Genomic DNA, 20,111 nt, shown 5'->3' with positions numbered 1-20,111 from the left:
ATACAGTCCCATACTCATACCCTCCCAGCGAAGGATATGGTCCCATACCCATAGCCTTCCAGCTTGGGATACTGTCCCATGCCAGTAGCTCCCAGTTAGGGATACAGTCCCATACCCGTAGCTCCTAGCTAGGGATATAGTCCCATACCCATAGCTCCTAGCTAGGGATTTTGTCCCATACCCATAGCTCCTAGCTAGGGATATTGTCCCATACCCAGAGGCAAAAACCGTGGATAAGTTTTTTGTGCAGAACTTCCCAGCTAGATATACGGGACTTTGTCACGCTCAGAGAAACATCAATTATCCATAATGACATTCTTGTTGATGTCGAAATATGAGTTTGATTAAATCAAATTTGAAATTTGTCCAATAATTATGGTGTGGTCAAGTTGCTGTTAGCCAGACGTACGATAATGTGGCGGATATTGTGCGGCTGGGAGCCAGACGTACGATAATGTGGTGGATATTGTGCGGCTAGAAGCCAGACGTACGATAATGTGGCGGATATTGTGCGGCTGGGAGCCAGACGTACGATAATATGGTGGATATTGTGCGGGTGGGAGCCAGACGTACGATAATGTGTCGGATATTGTGCGGGTGGGAGCCAGACGTACGATAATGTGTCGCATATTGTGCGGGTGGGAGCCAGACGTACGATAATGTGTCTGATATTGCGCGGGAAAACCACGTTTGTTTACCTTCAGCGTTGACTCCTCCTGTGCATGTTGTCGTACGCCAGGTAATACACGTTTTCCATGGTGTTTTAACCATTTTTTTCTGGTTCAGTTAGGGTAATAAAGTGTCCATTATGGTGCTCTATTCGTGGTTGGGGTGAGCGCCACCAGAGGGGACAGGTGGGTTAAGCCAGTATGGCCTTAGTGACCCCCAGCAATGATCAACATGTCTCTGGTCCACTTGATCTAGGTCCAAATGCCACTATTTTGCCGATGTCGCCCCCAGGGGCTTAATGCGACGGCCATAGTTGTAGCCAGTTAGGGTCCAACAATGAGAGGCTGACCATGGGCTTGTGTGGTTAGCGTTGGTGACCACGAGTCATGCACGGGCCCGCTGAGCCATGTGGTCGTCTGGCTCAGGTGGTCAGCAATGGATCAATATGCCACCTTGGCTGTACACCCTCCCTCCACCCTCACCCCATGACAGCCCAGCTGTACACACCCCATGACAGCCCAGCCGTTCAACCACCCCCATGACAGCCCAGCTGTACACCCCATGACAGTACTGCTGTACACCCTTTATGACAGCCCTGTTATACACCCCATGACAGCCCAGCTGTACACACCCCATGACAGCCATGTTATACACCCCATGACAGCTCAGCTATACACACCCCATGACAGCCGAGCTGTACACCCCATGACAGCCCAGCTGTGCAACCACCCCCCTGACAGCCCAGCTGTGCAACCACCCCCATGACAGCCCAGCTGTTACACCCCATGACAGTACTGCTGCACACCCCTTATGACAGCCGTTATACACCCCATGACAGCCCAGCTGTACACACCCCCATGACAACCCAGCCGCAACTGTTCAACACAATGTCTGCGGCCATAGAATTTGTATTAGAATTTATGAAATTTGTGCTTATAACTTTAATGTTGTTCGTCTTAACGTCCCTGTCAGTCAGTAACCTTAAAGCCCGGTCAGGCTAGGGTTATTGAGTGTAATTTCGAGCATTTTATTGTATCATGCAAAAATGTATCATGCAAAAATAATGAGATAATGATGAGGGTTTCATAAATTGGGAATTTTCATTTACCAGAAATGAAGGTGAAATGTAAAATTTAAACAAAACCTATGAAAACTTCACATTATGTCCATTGCTGTTGAGATTTATGCCAATATTGATCATTCTTGTTGAAATACACTGGTCACACACATGACTCGCTTAACTGCTGGATGAAGGGCAACAAACAATCGACAGACCTAATGGCCAGCCATGCCATTGTTCGGCCTCCCCACAAGCAGGCACTCCATGCAATCCCTATCCGTAGTCCATAGGAATAATGTTATATTTTTATGCAGTGGTTATATTTATGGTACCGTAATGCATTTCCTGTGTACTGTACATGAGTTCTGGTCACACATCCACATTAGTATAATTTTGGACTTGGCATTTAGATTAGGTTAGGCTTAACTTCTTAACCTTTCTATATTGTCAGCCATTGCATATCAGTGGAAAATGGCTTAGAATTGAAAGGGTGAATTCTTTGATTAACGTATTAGCCGTTCTGCGGACCCTCAAATGGCCCATTTTACTGATGCACATGTGCAACTGCAATTCATGTAAAAAGAGTGCATTACGGTACCACAAATATAGCCACTGCCATATTTTTTGATATGCCACACTTCTCGCCCACTGGTGAAAATTACGTTAGGTCTCATTAGGCTTGGTTAATTATTTTCTTAGCCATTCACTTATAAATTTTTCGACCTCACATTTTTCCTGGTATACCTGAACCTCACTATTATTGCCTCATTTCATATTATATAACAAAACCAAGCTCAAAATTATCCTTTATGGCTGTTGTTGTATTCTTAGAGCACAACATTTGCATTTCACAACAAAAGTCCTTTGTATCCAAAGCCAACTTGATATCAAGTAAGGGTAAACTGATGATTTACACATATTGAGATATATGGATATTGATTGTTATAATCACCATTTGCAAGCTGTTGTTGCACATTCTATCCACATAGTCATTGATGAATTCCATCATGTACTTGACGCTGCGACAGTGGACTTGTGCAAGGATGGCAGTAGTAGAGAGTCTTTAACAAAAAGATTATATATATATTTAATGGCCTGTTAATTGACAGGCGTGCAAAAGAGAGACTTTTGGATGTTAATGTGCTGAGAGGTGCAACTGGAGGGATGTCTGATCATTATCTTGTGGAGGCAAAGGTGAAGATTTGTATGGGTTTTCAGAAAAGAAGAGTGAATGTTGGGGTGAAGAGGGTGGTGAGAGTAAGTGAGCTTGGGAAGGAGACCTATGTGAGGAAGTACCAGGAGAGACTGAGTACAGAATGGAAAAAGGTGAGAACAATGGAAGTAAGGGGAGTGGGGGAGGAATGGGATGTATTTAGGGAATCAGTGATGGATTGCGCAAAAGATGCTTGTGGCATGAGAAGAGTGGGAGGTGGGTTGATTAGAAAGGGTAGTGAGTGGTGGGATGAAGAAGTAAGAGTATTAGTGAAAGAGAAGAGAGAGGCATTTGGACGATTTTTGCAGGGAAAAAATGCAATTGAGTGGGAGATGTATAAAAGAAAGAGACAGGAGGTCAAGAGAAAGGTGCAAGAGGTGAAAAAAAGGGCAAATGAGAGTTGGGGTGAGAGAGTATCATTAAATTTTAGGGAGAATAAAAAGATGTTCTGGAAGGAGGTAAATAAAGTGCGTAAGACAAGGGAGCAAATGGGAACTTCAGTGAAGGGCACAAATGGGGAGGTGATAACAAGTAGTGGTGATGTGAGAGGGAGATGGAGTGAGTATTTTGAAGGTTTGTTGAATGTGTTTGATGATAGAGTGGCAGATATAGGGTGTTTTGGTCGAGGTGGTGTGCAAAGTGAGAGGGTTAGGGAAAATGATTTGGTAAACAGAGAAGAGGTAGTGAAAGCTTTGCGGAAGATGAAAGCCGGCAAGGCAGCAGGTTCGGATGGTATTGCAGTGGAATTTATTAAAAAAGGGGGTGACTGTATTGTTGACTGGTTGGTAAGGTTATTTAATGTATGTATGACTCATGGTGAGGTGCCTGAGGATTGGCGGAATGTGTGCATAGTGCCATTGTACAAAGGCAAAGGGGATAAGAGTGAGTGCTCAAATTACAGAGGTATAAGTTTGTTGAGTATTCCTGGTAAATTATATGGGAGGGTATTGATTGAGAGGGTGAAGGCATGTAGAGAGCATCAGATTGGGGAAGAGCAGTGTGGTTTCAGAAGTGGTAGAGGATGTGTGGATCAGGTGTTTGCTTTGAAGAATGTATGTGAGAAATACTTAGAAAAGCAAATGGATTTGTATGTAGTATTTATGGATCTGGAGAAGGCATATGATAGAGTTGATAGAGATGCTCTGTGGAAGGTATTAAGAATATATGGTGTGGGAGGAAAGTTGTTAGAAGCAGTGGAAAGTTTTTATTGAGGATGTAAGGCATGTGTACGTGTAGGAAGAGAGGAAAGTGATTGGTTCTTAGTGAATGTAGGTTTGCGGCAGGGGTGTGTGATGTCTCCATGGTTGTTTAATTTGTTTATGGATGGGGTTGTTAGGGAGGTAAATGCAAGAGTTTTGGAAAGAGGGGCAAGTATGAAGTCTGTTGGGGATGAGAGAGCTTGGGAAGTGAGTCAGTTGTTGTTCGCTGATGATACAGCGCTGGTGGCTGATTCATGTGAGAAACTGCAGAAGCTGGTGACTGAGTTTGGTAAAGTGTGTGGAAGAAGAAAGTTAAGAGTAAATGTGAATAAGAGCAAGGTTATTAGGTACAGTAGGGTTGAGGGTCAAGTCAATTGGGAGGTGAGTTTGAATGGAGAAAAACTGGAGGAAGTGAAGTGTTTTAGATATCTGGGAGTGGATCTGGCAGCGGATGGAACCATGGAAGCGGAAGTGGATCATAGGGTGGGGGAGGGGGCGAAAATTCTGGGGGCCTTGAAGAATGTGTGGAAGTCGAGAACATTATCTCAGAAAGCAAAAATGGGTATGTTTGAAGGAATAGTGGTTCCAACAATGTTGTATGGTTGCGAGGCATGGGCTATGGATAGAGTAGTGCGCAGGAGGATGGATGTGCTGGAAATGAGATGTTTGAGGACAATGTGTGGTGTGAGGTGGTTTGATCGAGTGAGTAACGTAAGGGTAAGAGAGATGTGTGGAAATAAAAAGAGCGTGGTTGAGAGAGCAGAAGAGGGTGTTTTGAAGTGGTTTGGGCACATGGAGAGAATGAGTGAGGAAAGATTGACCAAGAGGATATATGTGTCGGAGGTAGAGGGAACGAGGAGAAGAGGGAGACCAAATTGGAGGTGGAAAGATGGAGTGAAAAAGATTTTGTGTGATCGGGGCCTGAACATGCAGGAGGGTGAAAGGAGGGCAAGGAATAGAGTGAATTGGAGCGATGTGGTATACCGGGGTTGACGTGCTGTCAGTGGATGGAATCAAGGCATGTGAAGCGTCTGGGGTAAACCATGGAAAGCTGTGTAGGTGTGTATATTTGCGTGTGTGGACGTATGTATATACATGTGTATGGGGGGGGGTTGGGCCATTTCTTTCGTCTGTTTCCTTGTGCTACCTCGCAAACGCGGGAGACAGCGACAAAGTATAATAAAAAAAAAAATAATATATGGAGTAATTATCCCTGGAGATAGGAGAGAAAGAATACTTCCCACGTATTCCCTGCGTGTCGTAGAAGGCGACTAAAAGGGGAGGGAGCGGGGGCTGGAAATCCTCCCCTCTCATTTTTTTTAACTTTCCAAAAGAAGGAACAGAAAAGGGGGCCAGGTGAGGATATTCCCTCAAAGGCCCAGTCCTCTGTTCTTGATGCTACCTCGCTAATGCGGGAAATGGCGAATAGTTTGAAAGAAAAGAAAGATATGGAGTAATGTAAAAAAAGAGGTATAGTATAATTTTCCTTTAGTATTCATTCGGTTTACATTAGTTAACATCAGTTAACATTGTTTATTGAATTTTCTTGTTGGTAGTGATATAGGTTGCCAGAGTTTTTAACCAGTCATTTAGAAACGTGTTTGTGACATTAGGCATTAGACCCTAAGATGTTTTGACTGTGTTGTTAAGATGTTATGTGGATCTTGGAGGCTGGTGTAAGTTAGGGGAGGTTTTCATAGGTAGTGCTTGTTTACTGTGGATTTTAGTGGGATAGCCAAAAAATACCAATTTCTTATGAGTAATATTACATGATCACCTATACTATGGAATCTGTTCTTGTCTACAGGAACTTTAAAATGAATAACTTTGGATTACAAAGAGAAACCATGAAAATTCAATTTTTCATATGATGCTTAAATAAGGAAACTGTCAGGTGCTAGGGAAGGTTAGGTGGGGTTTTCATGGGTTATCGTGCTTTTTGATAAGTGTTTCACTTATGTTTATGTTGCTTAACCCCACCTTTTCCTTGATATTCATTACCATCATTACTGTCACCTTAATAGATATTGTAGAACAGAATATAATACTCTTATTCTGTTCTCTTAACGGTAACCATTACAGAATAAAAATATTGGTATCTTTCAATGTGTGGTAATTTGCCTGTTAACTTTAGTGACATAGTGATTGAGAATGTTAGTTAACAATTACAACAATATGATAACTCCTGCAGGTGTTAATTTCTATGGCTCATTTTTATTCTGTGACAGTAAGTTACTCAAATGTGGGTAGGGCATTGAAGTTAGAGGATGGTTCGTTACTTTAGAGACCTTGCAATTTTAACCCAAAAGTTTCTTTAAGAATCTTATCATTAGCTTCATTAGTTAGTGATATTATATTCCACCTGCAGTGGTCATTGTAAAGAATGTTTGCTGGGTTTCTTGTGTTTGTATTGTGTTTCTTTTACAATTCCAGAAGTGAATATGAAAATACCAACCTAAGAAACTTAAAAAAAATTTTGAGTAATGACTGTAGGTTACAGAGTTTTAGTACGAGTAATAAATCTTGTGAATCTATTCATTCATTTCTCTGCTTTGCTGCTTTTCTGTCATTTCTTGGTATCTTGTGCAAATAAACAGTTAAAGAGCACCACACACCTCACTAACACCTTTAGCATTACGCATTGATTTCATTCAATGAGATAATCTTACCACATCAGTAGTATATCTGTTTAGTTCCTGAATATATCTGGGCTCCTTACAAACATACATAGATCCAAATACCAACTTAAAGTATTATGGGAGTGAATAAAGGCAGACAGTGTGAATTGTGTGCATGTGTATATATATATATATATATATGTGTCTGTGTGTGTATATATATGTGTACATTGAGATGTATAGGTATGTATATTTGCGTGTGTGGACGTGTATGTATATACATGTGTATGGGGGTGGGTTGGGTCATTTCTTTCGTCTGTTTCCTTGCGCTACCTCGCAAACGCGGGAGACAGTGACAAAGCAAAATAGATAAATAAAATAATTACCTTTATATCTTGGAAAGAGGGGCAAAAATGAAGTCTGTTGTGGATGAGAGAGCTTGGGAAGTGAGTCAGTTGTTGTTCGCTGATGATACAGCGCTGGTGGCTGATTCATGTGAGAAACTGCAGAAGGTGGTGACTGAGTTTGGTAAAGTGTGTGAAAGAAGAAAGTTAAGAGTAAATGTGAATAAGAGCAAGGTTATTAGGTACAGTAGGGTTGAGGGTCAAGTCAATTGGGAGGTAAGTTTGAATGGAGAAAAACTGGAGGAAGTAAAGTGTTTTAGATATCTGGGAGTGGATCTGGCAACGGATGGAACCATGGAAGCGGAAGTGGATCATAGGGTGGGGGAGGGGGCGAAAATCCTGGGAGCCTTGAAGAATGTGTGGAAGTCGAGAACATTATCTCGGAAAGCAAAAATGGGTATGTTTGAAGGAATAGTGGTTCCAACAATGTTGTATGGTTGCGAGGCGTGGGCTATGGATAGAGTTGTGCGCAGGAGGGTGGATGTGCTGGAAATGAGATGTTTGAGGGCAATGTGTGGTGTGAGGTGGTTTGATCGAGTAAGTAATGTAAGGGTAAGAGAGATGTGTGGAAATAAAAAGTGTGGTTGAGAGGGCAGAAGAGGGTGTTTTGAAATGGTTTGGGCACATGGAGAGAATGAGTGAGGAAAGATTGACCAAGAGGATATATGTGTCGGAGGTGGAGGGAACGAGGAGAAGTGGGAGACCAAATTGGAGGTGGAAAGATAGAGTGAAAAAGATTTTGTGTGATCGGGGCCTGAACATGCAAGAGGGTGAAAGGCGGGCAAGGAATAGAGTGAATTGGATCGATGTGGTATACCGGGGTTGACATGCTGTCAGTGGATTGAATCAGGGCATGTGAAGTGTCTGGGGTAAACCATGGAAAGCTGTGTGGGGCCTGGATGTGGAAAGGGAGCTGTGGTTTCGGGCATTATTGCATGACAGCTAGAGACTGAGTGTGAACGAATGAGGCCTTTGTTGTCTTTTCCTAGCGCTACCCTGCACACATGAGGGGGGAGGGGGATGGTATTCCATGTGTGGCGAGGTGGCGATGGGAATGAATAAAAGCAGACAGTGTGAATTGTGTGCATGGGTATATATGTATGTGTCTGAGTGTGTATATATATGTGTACATTGAGATGTATAGGTATGTATATTTACGTGTGTGGACGTGTGTGTATGTACATGTGTATGGGGGTGGGTTGGGCCATTTCTTTTGTCTGTTTCCTTGCGCTACCTCGCAAACGCGGGAGACAGTGACAAAGCAAAATAAATAAATAAATAAATCTTTCAGTCCATCCATTTACATATACTGCCTTTATATCAGTCAGTTTTACCATTTGTATATGGTACATTTCACAGTAAATGGGATAGAGTTGAAAATTAATTTTGGAACATTTAGATTTAGAGTGTCACTATAATTTACAGGAACCAAATTTTCATAAACAAGTGATCAAATAATAATTGTGACATTTTTTGAGGTCATGAATTAAGATAGTTGAAATGAAAACTGCTGTCATGGAGGGGACTCTGTATATCCTTAGTGGCAGGAGCAAAATTCTTGATGCCCTGAAATCTTCTAATTTAAGGGTCATGGCTTAGTTAGAGATACTAGATAAATCTGATTATGAAATTGTATGGATTTTCCGGTGACAAAAATAAATATCTCGGAGGGGACAATATGGCATAAGGGACATTATGTCACAGAGGAGACCATGAGTTACATCACAGAAACTTTTAGAATTAGAAAACTGTGAAGTTTCCACATTTTGAAAAATACTCAGCAGAAGACTCTAATACAGAAATAGCAAAACCTTCATTCATTTATGTCTTTATGAAAAAGATATGCTATTTTCGTTACCTCTGGCTTATAGTACTTAGTCATTATCTGAGTATGATTATACTAGCAGAATTGATAAGCAAAACTATGAAACTGACTGAATTAGGACACATTTATAATGTAAAGCCATGTAAGGAATTGCACCTACTGACCATGTTCATGAGAGCAAAGCTCTCCATATGCTTTACGATTTCTATGATTAAGGCATCATTGTGAGAACTGTGTTTACAGTGTGAGATTATTGCAGACTTAAGTTATAAATCAGAATGAGTTCAAGCAGAGAAAGAACATAGAAATACTGAAAGAATTTGAAAGAGTTTGAAGAAAAATATGAGGAGGTAAAGATGAAAGATAGAAAAAGAAAGGAGTACTTACTGAAGAAAGAAGCTATTCCTGCAGATACTCGAAGAGCTAAAGAAAAAGAGAAAAAAGGAAAGCAGCGTGCAGCAAAGAAAATTTTATCATTCCAGCCATCCGCAGGAAGAATGTACATCATGGACACACTGAACTCAGTCCTCAAAATTTGGAAAAATGGTGAACGGGAAAGAAAGGCCTTCCCAAATTTCCTGAGAGGTGAATGCATGTTTTGGCAAAACTGGAAACAAATTTATCACCCAGAAAGTGAGAAGGTAATTTTTTTTTTTCTTCAAACTGTTCGCCATTTCCCGCGTTAGCAAGGTAGCGTTAAGAACAGAGGACTGGGCCTCTGAGGGAATATCCTCACCTGGCCCACCTCTCTGTTCCTTCTTTTGGAAAATTTAAAAAAAAAAGAAAAAAAGGGAGCCTTGAAGAATGTGCGGAAGTCGAGAACATTATCTCGGAAAGCAAAAATGGGTATGTTTGAAGGAATAGTGGTTCCAACAATGTTGTATGGTTGCGAGGCGTGGGCTATGGATAGAGTTGTGCGCAGGAGGATGGATGTGCTGGAAAGATGTTTGAGGACAATGTGTGGTGTGAGGTGGTTTGATCGAGTAAGTAACGTAAGGGTAAGAGAGATGTGTGGAAATAAAAAGAGTGTGGTTGAGAGAGCAGAAGAGGGTGTTTTGAAATGGTTTGGGCACATGGAGAGAATGAGTGAGGAAAGATTGACCAAGAGGATATATGTGTCGGAGGTGGAGGGAACGAGGAGAAGTGGGAGACTAAATTGGAGGTGGAAAGATGGAGTGAAAAAGATTTTGTGTGATCGGGGCCTGAACATGCAGGAGGGTGAAAGGAGGGCAAGGAATAGAGTGAATTGGATCGATGTGGTATACCGGGGTTGACGTGCTGTCAGTGGATTGAATCAGGGCATGTGAAGCGTCTGGGGTGAACCATGGAAAGCTGTGTAGGTATGTATATTTGCGTGTGTGGACGTGTGTGTGTATACATTGTGTATGGGGGTGGGTTGGGCCATTTCTTTCGTCTGTTTCCTTGCACTACCTCGCAAACGCGGGAGACAGCGACAAAGCAAAAATATATATATATATATATATATATATATATATATATATATATATATATATATGGGAGCGGGGGGCTGGAAATCCTCCCCTCTCGTTTTTTTTTTTTTTTTTTTTTTCCAAAAGAAGGAACAGAGGGGGCCAGGTGAGGATATTCCAAAAAAGGCCCAGTCCTCTGTTCTTAACGCTACCTCGCTAATGCGGGAAATGGCGAATAGTTTGAAAAAAAAAAAAAAAAAATATATATATATATATATATATATATATATATATATATATATATATATATATATATATATATATATATATATATTACCTTTATATCAGTCAGTTCTTCCATTTGTACGTACTCTATTACCTTTATATCAATTAGGACTTCTGTTGCTTGTATTACCTTTGTATCTGTCAGTTTTCCATAGCACATATCACTTTTATATTAGTCCATTCTTCCATTTTTGGATATTTCCTTTATGAGTCAATTCTTCCATCAGCATATGTGAATTTTGTATCAGTCAGTTCTTCCTTTTGCTGTACAGTATTACTTTTATATCAGTTAGTTCTTCCATTGCCGAGATTACCTTTCTATCAACCAGTACTCTAATATATATGTACTATATTATCTTTATATCAGTCACTTCTTCTATTACACATAACACCTTTATAATTTACTTCTATCGTTCCCTATACCAAGACTTTATTAGTTCTTTCATTGTAAATGTTACCTTTATATCAGGTAGATCCTATAGTGTGAAGGAGCAGTTTGAGCCACTGTTAAACTGATAATGATAATAAGGATATTATTTTAGGAGTTACAAAAAAGACTATTGTTGATAGAGTTTAAAGGGCCTTTCTCTCTCTCTGTTCATAGACTTGTAAAGTTAGGACTTGTAATGACAATGTAATGACAATATCAATAGAATTACAATATAGGCCTCAGGATGATTAGGTAAATGCTCTTTATGAATTTTGCATTGAGAATTTAGGAACATAAGGTAAATTGTTGGCTCTACTTATTTGTTCTAATAAGTATGTCCATATTTCAGACAATTTACTTGAAATGGCAGAACGACCTGAAGATCTAAACTTGCCAAATGCAGTAATCTACCGTATTATAAAAGACACCTTGCCTGAAGGTATTTCTGTGGCAAAGGAAGCTCGTATTGCCATTGCCAAAGCTGCATCTGTGTTTGTCCTGTATACCACCTCTACAGCCAACACATTAGCTCAGAAGAACAAAAAGAAGACAGTTAGTGCACAAGATGTATTGAATGCCATGAAGGAAATGGAATTTGATAAATTTATTGAGCCATTGCAAGAGAGTTTAGAAGGTAAGGCTTTATTTTTTAATGTTGTTGATACTATATTAATTGTGAAAGAAAGTTAATACATAGTAATTATCCAAGCTAAGGTTTCGTCAGGGTAACACAAAATTGCCATTTGTAATACATATCTGCAAGTAGTAAGGGAGACAGATGAGTGGTTACCTTTGAAAATTAGACTCTGTCATGTATGTTTGATGTTACAGTCACTTTTCATGAATGGGATGATGAGGGAGATAAGTGCAAGGGTTTTTAGGTGAGAGGCAGATCTGTGATGTGCTGGGATGTGGGGCATGGAAAGGAATCATTTTGTGTTTGCAAATGATGTGGCTTTTGAAGTCGACTCAAGAAAGAAGCAGAAGAAGCTGGCGACAGAGTCTAGGAGACTGTCTCACAGGAGAGTGTTGAGAGCAAAATTGAAGAGAAGCAAGATGAGGTGAAGTACAAGGATGAGACAAGATGGTTTGAGTGTAAGTTTGAATGAGGGGAATCTAGAGAAAGTGGAGTGCTTTAAGTACCTGGGAGTGGACATAGCAGTAAGTGAGGCTGAAGTGAGTCACAGGGTGGAAGACAGTGTTAAGATCCTTGTTGAATTTAGGGATATGCATGAGAGGTCCCTGTTGGGGCAAAGATTTTCTTTAAAGGTATAGTAGTCTCAACAGTGTGAGTGTTGTGCCTTTAATGCACAACAAAGGAAGAGGGTGGACTTGTTAGCTAGGAAATTCCATGGCAAGATGTGAGGTGTGTTTATTGTGTAAAGAATGACATTGTAAAAATAACATGGTTGTGAGTGCAGTCTGATTGAGAGAGCTGACCAGGGTATATTGAAATAGTTCAGATATATCTATGGGTACAGATCAGATTTAGCCAAAACAGCAATTACAGCATGTTCCACTGATTGCTTTATGGACTGACCCAGGGCATGTGAAACATTTGGGGTAAAACATAGAAAGGTCTGTGGGGCCTGGATGTGGACAGGGAGCTGTGGTTTCAGTGTATTACACATGACAACTAGAGGCTGAGTGTGAACGAATGTGGCCTTTTTTAGTCTGTTTTCCTGGCGCTACCTTGCTGAAGCAGGGGATAGTGATGCTGTTTTCCTGTGGGTTGGGGTAGTGTCAGGAATGGATGAAGGCAAGCAAGTATGAATATGTACGTGTGTATTTATGTAATTTATGTACATGTCTATATATGTATATGTATATGTTGAAATGTACAGTTATGTATATGTGCATGTGTGGAGGTGTATGTATATACATGTGTATGTGGGTGGGTTGGGCCATTCTTTTGTCCATTTCCTTGCGCTACCTCACTAACGCAAAAATGATATAGTATTTATTTAATGTCTGCGTATGCTTATGTATATGTTGATATGTATGTGTGCATATGAGGGTGTTTGTGTATATATATGTATATATGAGTGGATGGGCCATTCTTCATCTGTTCCTGGTGCTACCTCGCTGACACGGGAAACAGCGGTTAAGTGTAATGAATATATTTATATGTAAACATGTACGTATTCATACTTGCTTTCATCCACTCCTGGTGCTGCCCCACGCCACAGGCAATAGCATTGTCACACACACACACACACACACCCGTTTTTGTGAGGTAGCATCAGGAAAAAAAGACAAAAAAGGCCACATTCATTCACACTCAGTCTCTAGTTGTCATGTGTAATGCACCAAAACCACAGCTCCCTATCCAGATTATTTTTTCACACTGGAAGCTCCACTCATAAACAAAAGTCCACATCAAGACTGGTCCTTAATTTATATATAGAGAGCATTATGAGAGGGAAAAAGAAGAGACAAGGGGAAAGTGTGTATGAATTTTGGATGAAGTGAAAACGTCTTTGTAGTTATCGTGAAATATGTGTGAGGGTAGAAAGTTCCAAAACTTCAAGATGTTGGGAAAGAAACAGTTGACAGAATGGCTCACCCTTGACTTGCCAATGGCCACACAGTAATCATGTAATGGAGCAACTTGCTGAGTATTGCATAGTCTAGCTAGTGGTGGATGTACATAAGCACACAGCTTTTATGATCAAAGACCAAAGTAATATCTACAGCAGAGGGAAAGTGAACCACATTGTGGCATAGGGCAAGCAGTGACTGATTAATTCTTTGTATAGATAGAGCAACTGTTCAGAAGAAGTTTTGACATCTAAGTAGGACTCCCAGTTTGTTAAAGGCAGATTTGGCTGTTTCCATAGTGTGGGGTTTCCTAGAAAGAGTGGATGTTACAGTAATTCCAAATATGTTCATTGAGTCAAGAGGTGGAATTACAGAACCTTCAAAGGTGAGAGGAAACTTGTGAAGAGAGATGGATGGAAACTGGGTTGTGGAAAAGTTAAGCATAAACCACATTTCTGCGAGGAACCTGCTTCTACCAGTCCTTCTTTTTATGCAGTCAAAATTTGCTACAATGCAGGTCTGTGTGGTAGAAAGTGTGCCAAATCTTCAGTCTTTCTCTGTATATTTATTGATTTACTATATGTGGTTTTTCTTTGTACAACATTTTCATACTAAACATCACTCACACATAGTGAAGAATGGGTGTATCATGTTTCTTTAGCTCCATTTTTGTTTCTTATTTTTCTTGTAAATTCATTGAATAATCTTCCCAACTTTTTTGCTGGACATGTATATTTTTTTCATTTTTATTTTTTATATATTTCAAATATTTTTACAATGTTGTATGGTTGCGAGGCGTGGGCTATGGATAGAGTTGTGCGCAGGAGGATGGATGTGCTGGAAATGAGATGTTTGAGGACAATGTGTGGTGTGAGGTGGTTTGACCGAGTAAGTAACGTAAGGGTAAGAGAGATGTGTGAAAATAAAAAGAGCGTGGTTGAGAGAGCAGAAGAGGGTGTTTTGAAATGGTTTGGGCACATGGAGAGAATGAGTGAGGAAAGATTGACCAAGAGGATATATGTGTCGGAGGTGGAGGGAACGAGGAGAAGAGGGAGACCAAATTGGAGGTGGAAAGATGGAGTGAAAAAGATTTTGTGTGATCGGGGCCTGAACATGCAGGAGGGTGAAAGGAGGGCAAGGAATAGAGTGAATTGGAGCGATGTGGTATACCGGGGTTGACATGCTGTCGGTGGATTGAATCGGGGCATGTGAAGCGTCTGGGGTAAACCATGGAAAGCTGTGTAGGTATGTATATTTTGCGTGTGTGGACGTATATATATACATGTGTATGGGGGTGGGTTGGGCCATTTCTTTCGTCTGTTTCCTTGCGCTACCTCGCAAACGCGGGAGACAGCGACAAAGCAAAAAAAAAAAAAAAAAAAAAAAAATTTACAGGCAAAATAGTCTTCCATCAGGAGAGAATGATTAAAGAATTGGACTGACCAGATCTGTGTGTCAGAAGTGGAGAGAGCAAAGGGGGGATCAAAACAAGATGGGGGGGTGAGAGCAGTGCCTGGGGAAAAAATGAACTCGATCAATATAGTATATCAGGGCCAGTGGGTTGAGACTGGGTTTATGAGCCAGTAAGGTAAACCATAGAAAAGTCTTTGGGCCTTGGCTTTGGATGGTAGGCACTGGTTTATACATAATAGTCAGAGAGTGGATGTATACAGAGGAGAACATTGTTTTCATTTGTTCCTGATGCTTCCTCACTAAGGCAGGAGAACCAGTCAGGTATGAAAGGAATCCATCTCATGTAATTGATGTGTGGTAGATTTGTATACAAACGAACATTAGGTAGAAGTAGTAGGTAGGAGCATTAGACAGATGTAGTCATCAGGAACATTAAGTTGGAGCCTCTGCAAACACTGCACTAGAGTTGCCCTCTGCCAGTGGCCTGGTAAGGGTGAGGCACTAAAGGATAAGAAGTGGCACTGGAGTTCTTTGGTTATGGAGAGACTATTGTCGTGGCCACCCCTTTGAGTGGGTTCCAGTTGGAACAGGTGTCTGAGATATAAAATATATACTTTTATCTGTAATTTTTATGTTTGGCATGTCACAGGTTGAAATTGATATGGTATAAGTGATAGGGTTGGGAAAAACTGTTTTCTGATTTTTATTTTATCTATTCATTCTGTCTTTAATGCCTGTTCCAATGAAACTCCCTCAGAGGGGTGGTCATAGCAATAGAGTCTCCATAACAAAAGAACTCCACTGCTGCTTCTTAGCCTTTAGTGCTTCACCTTTAACAGTCCACTGCCAGAGGGCAAGTCTAGTGCAGTGTTGCATAGGCTTATAATGAAGAGTAGTATCATGCTGTTAACAGACGCATTTTCATCTTTATTATCTTTAGTGATAAATGCTTCAAAGCAGCATAGAATTTTTCACAGCTGAGAGTGAATTTACTACAAACGTCTGGATCTTTAACAGCTTTGCTTATAAGTACTGTTTGATATCCTGAGTTTTTGCTTGTTTTAAGCTGGAGCACACTGCTAACTATGGAACATGCCATGTTCATTCACAAACTTTTTTACATTTGCAGTAATGTTTTGATGCATATTGTAGACAATTTGATTTTATCTAATTCTTTAAAAAGCACTTTAAGAAACCTTACTGGAATCATTGCTATTTTCACATTCTCTTGCAGTTCACAGAAAGTCTCAACAAAGTAAAAAGGAACAAAAAGAAGCCAAAGCTAAAGCCAAGAAAGCTGAAGAGGTGGATAAAAACATGAGTGTAGCAGAAGAAAGCAGCACTGAGATGATCATCATGGATGTTACTGAGACTGATAAAGAAAAGGACGTAGATGGTAAAGAAAATGGTGTAGAATTACTGGCCGCAGATTAGTGCCTGTAAGATACTGAAAATATCAATTTTAGAATTATGAGAGATAAGTACATTAGATATGAGAGAACTGAATACAATATTGAATTTACTTTATTCTCAATGGCCTTATAGATATTAATCAGTATGAATTTAGATACCGTAAGTTTCATAGCGGGTGCACTCTGGAATAATTGTATGCCTTACATATTGATGCTACCTCGTTAAGGCAGGAGAGGCAGTTTGGTTTGAAAAAAAGTATGTTGCTCTATTTTTATTGTATATATGTAATCCTCTGCTGCAGAGGTAGCACCTGGTTAGAGGTGAGGTAGCTAGTTCTTGGTCCTGTGAATGTGCATAGTCATAGAGAATGTTACTGGTTGTTATAAGTGGTCCACCTGTCCTCTGGCTTTAGATGATATAATATGACCAAAAATGCTGTGTCTCTGATATTTCAGGTTCACAGAGTTTAGTGTCATATGAAAAGTGAAACAAACCCAATAGAACAAGAATTCAAAACTACTTATCTTCACCACAACTTGCTTAAAGGTGTCCAGATATAGGCCATATCATCACTTTGCTAACCAAGGACAAATGATCACATATGTTCTTTAGCATTGTGTGTGATTAATGACCACTTTCACTCATGAACATCCAGGCTATGTTACTAAGACACAGGTCTCTGTTGTGTGTCGTCAAGAGCAAACAGTTTTATAGGATAGTGACTTACTTGTGAACAGGTTTCAGACTACAAAGAAATATATTTGTGAACCCAACATCTTCCTTTGCTGTTAATATCTTGAGTAGAGATGTCTATGTGAGAAACCAGTCAATCAAAAATCCGTGACTGGATTAGCTAGGCCGATAATTGATGCTTTCTCACCAACTTTTATGTGGTTTCTGGTAGATGATCACCATCTAGTTGTTGTTAAGGAGGAAGTTAACCAAATAATTTTGACGGCTCCATTTTATGAGGGTTTTGCCACCTTTCACTGAACAGTTCTTAAGACAATTCTCTATGGCTTCAGTTCTTCAAGCACAGATGTAACTTTTTGTAATACGACCATAATTTAAAAAAGAAATCTTTAAATGTGGTTACTTTTCCAGTATTGTTTCTACTGTTGTGGGAGTGGCATGACTTATATTTATGCATGTTATGGCTAACTTGGAGCATAATTTTATCTGAAGATTAAAGCAGATTTTATTTACTCAGTGGTTGTTCAGCTGTAGGTTTCTCATGTAGAGGCTGTGCTGATACTGAAAATGAATTCAATATGGTTCTGAGTGTGATTAAATGTCCACAATGAAAATTAGTTTTCCTCTTTTTTTAGAGGAGTTAGCACCCATGCCCATGCAGTACTGAACACAGCAAACAAATCCGTTAGGCTTAAAGGGTGTTACAGTTAGATATTTCTCATATATAGTGGCTTTACCCATATTCTGACATTGAATTCAATGTGACTATGTTCCCAGTGAGATAAGACATTGTTATTAAATAGAAATGTTCGTCCATGTCCCAGCAGTGATGAATATTGCAACCAAATCTATTAAGCTTAAAAGGATTCTGAGTGCATGTTCATGCTTATTTTTAACCCTTTGGTGATCAAGGGAAATATTGAATAGTTACTGATTTTCTTTATCGGTATGGTAACATGGAAATATTTTCTAAACTGATATATCTATGAGTGTGATCATTTTGATATCAATGTTCATTGTTATTTTACCATGTATTTTTGTAAGTGATCTTAAATAAAGTAATTTCGTACTTCACTTTCACATTCATGTCATGATATGAAAATAGTCTTAATATATTGCTTGTTATCCCTGGGGATAGGGGAGAAAGAATACTTCCCACGTATTCCTGGTGTGTCGTAGAAGGCGACTAAAAGGGAAGGGAGTGGGGGGCTGGAAATCCTCCCCTCTTGCTTTTTTTTTTAATTTTCCAAAAGAAGGAACAGATAAGGGGGCCATGTGAGGATATTCCTCAAAGGACCAGTCCTCTGTTCTTGACACTACCGACGCTACCTTGCTTATGCAGGAAATGGTGAATAGTGGGAAAGAAAAAGATATTGCTTGTGTTTTTAGGGCAGTGAGAATTGAAATTGGTATTCAGAATCTTTTCCAGAATTATTTATTTGATGAACAGTTTATGGAGTTTTGCTGAAAAAGGAATGGTGTCTGGGAATACCTTATTTAAAAATACGTGAGAAAGAATACTTCCCACGCATTCCTCGTGTGTCGTAGAAGGCGACTAAAGGGGACGGGAGCGGGGGGCTGGAAACCCTCACCTCCTTGTATTTTCTTTTTCTAAAAGGGGAAACAGAAGAAGGAGTCACGCAGGGAGTGTTCATCCTCCTCGAAGGCTCAGATTGGGGTGTTTAAATGTATGTGGATGTAACTAAGATGAGAAAAAAGGAGAGATAGGTAGTATATTTGAGGAAAGGAACCTGGATGTTTTGGCTCTGAGTGAAATGAAGCTCAAGGGTAAAGGGGAAGAGTGGTTTGGGAATATCTTGGGAGTGAAATCAGGGGTCAGTTTGTTGAATGTGTTTGATGATAGAGTGGCAGATATAGGGTGTTTTGGTCGAGGTGGTGCGCAAAGTGAGAGGGTTTGGGAGAATGATTTGGTAAACAGCGAAGAGGTGGTAAAAGCTTTGCAGAAGATGAAAGCCAGGAAGGCAGCGGGTTTGGATGGTATTGCAGGGGCATTTATTAAAAAAGGGGGTGACTGTATTGTTGACTGGTTGGTAAGGTTATTTAATGTATATATGACTCATGGTGAGGTGCCTAAGGATTGGCGGAATGCTTGCATAGTGCCATAAAAGTAAGTGCTCAAATTACAGAGTTTGTTGAGTATTCCTGGTAAATTATATGGGAGAGTATTGATTGAGAGGGTGAAGGCATGTACAGAGCATCAGATTAGGGAAGAGCAGTGTGGTTTCAGAAGTGGTAGAGGATGTGTGGATCAGGTGTTTGCTTTGAAGAATGTATATGAGAAATACTTAGAAAAGCAAATGGATTTGTATGTAGCATTTATGGATCTGGAGAAGGTATATGATAGAGTTGATAGAGATGCTCTGTGGAAGGTATTAAGAATATATGGTGTGGGAGGAAAGTTGTTAGAAGCAGTGAAAAGTTTTTATCGAGGATGTAAGGCATGTGTACGTGTAGGAAGAGAGGAAAGTGATTGGTTCTCAGTGAATGTAGGTTTGTGGCAGGGGTGTGTGATGTTTCCATGGTTGTTTAATTTTATGGATGGGGTTGTTAGGGAGGTGAATGCAAGAGTTTTGGAAAGAGGGGCAAGTATGCAGTCTGTTGTGGATGAGAGAGATTGGGAAGTGAGTCAGTTGTTGTTTGCTGATGATACAGCGCTGGTGGCTGATTCATGTGAGAAACTGCAGAAGCTGGTGACTGAGTTTGGTAAAGTGTGTGAAAGAAGAAAGCTGAGAGTAAATATGAATAAGAGCAAGGTAGGGTTGAGAGACAAGTCAGTTGGGAGGTAAATTTGAATGGAGAAAAACTGGAGGGAGTGAAGTGTTTTAGATATCTGGGAGTGGATCTGGCAGCGGATGGAACCATGGAAGCAGAAGTGAATCATAGGGTGGAGGAAGAGG

The 20,111-nt window shown here is 40.2% G+C and overlaps 1 protein-coding gene across 3 annotated transcripts; it reads left to right on the top strand.

Annotated features, from left to right (window-relative positions):
- The first annotated feature begins 581 nt into the window (after positions 1 to 581).
- Positions 582 to 18,267, top strand: Chrac-14 (DNA polymerase epsilon subunit 3 Chrac-14). 3 transcript variants are annotated; one of them, XM_071661868.1, is made up of 3 exons: positions 582 to 739; positions 11,483 to 11,767; positions 16,322 to 18,267. In XM_071661868.1, the coding sequence occupies exons 2-3, from the start codon at positions 11,497 to 11,499 to the stop codon at positions 16,519 to 16,521; spliced, it is 471 nt and encodes a 156-aa protein (XP_071517969.1). In that variant the 5' UTR covers positions 582 to 739; positions 11,483 to 11,496; the 3' UTR covers positions 16,522 to 18,267. The 3 variants fall into 3 exon arrangements, with proteins under 3 accessions (XP_071517969.1, XP_071517970.1, XP_071517968.1); XM_071661869.1 differs by lacking the exon at positions 582 to 739 and adding an exon at positions 834 to 854; XM_071661867.1 differs by lacking the exon at positions 582 to 739 and adding an exon at positions 857 to 924.
- Positions 18,268 to 20,111: the final 1,844 nt, after the last annotated feature.

The sequence above is a fragment of the Panulirus ornatus genome, chromosome 5 (genome assembly GCF_036320965.1).
Source record: "Panulirus ornatus isolate Po-2019 chromosome 5, ASM3632096v1, whole genome shotgun sequence".
Lineage (NCBI taxonomy): Eukaryota > Metazoa > Arthropoda > Malacostraca > Decapoda > Palinuridae > Panulirus > Panulirus ornatus.
Note: the sequence above shows the minus strand (reverse complement) of the source record. Positions and strands in the feature narration are given on the sequence as shown.

Excerpts from the sequence above, each read along its gene's own strand:
- Chrac-14 (XM_071661867.1), top strand. The coding sequence starts at position 870 with ATGGCCTTAGTGACCCCCAGCAATGATCAACATGTCTCTGGTCCACTT. Across the intron at positions 925-11,482 it reads CTCTGGTCCACTTGATCTAG|ACAATTTACTTGAAATGGCA; the intron begins GTCCAAATGCCA and ends TCCATATTTCAG. Across the intron at positions 11,768-16,321 it reads ATTGCAAGAGAGTTTAGAAG|TTCACAGAAAGTCTCAACAA; the intron begins GTAAGGCTTTAT and ends ATTCTCTTGCAG.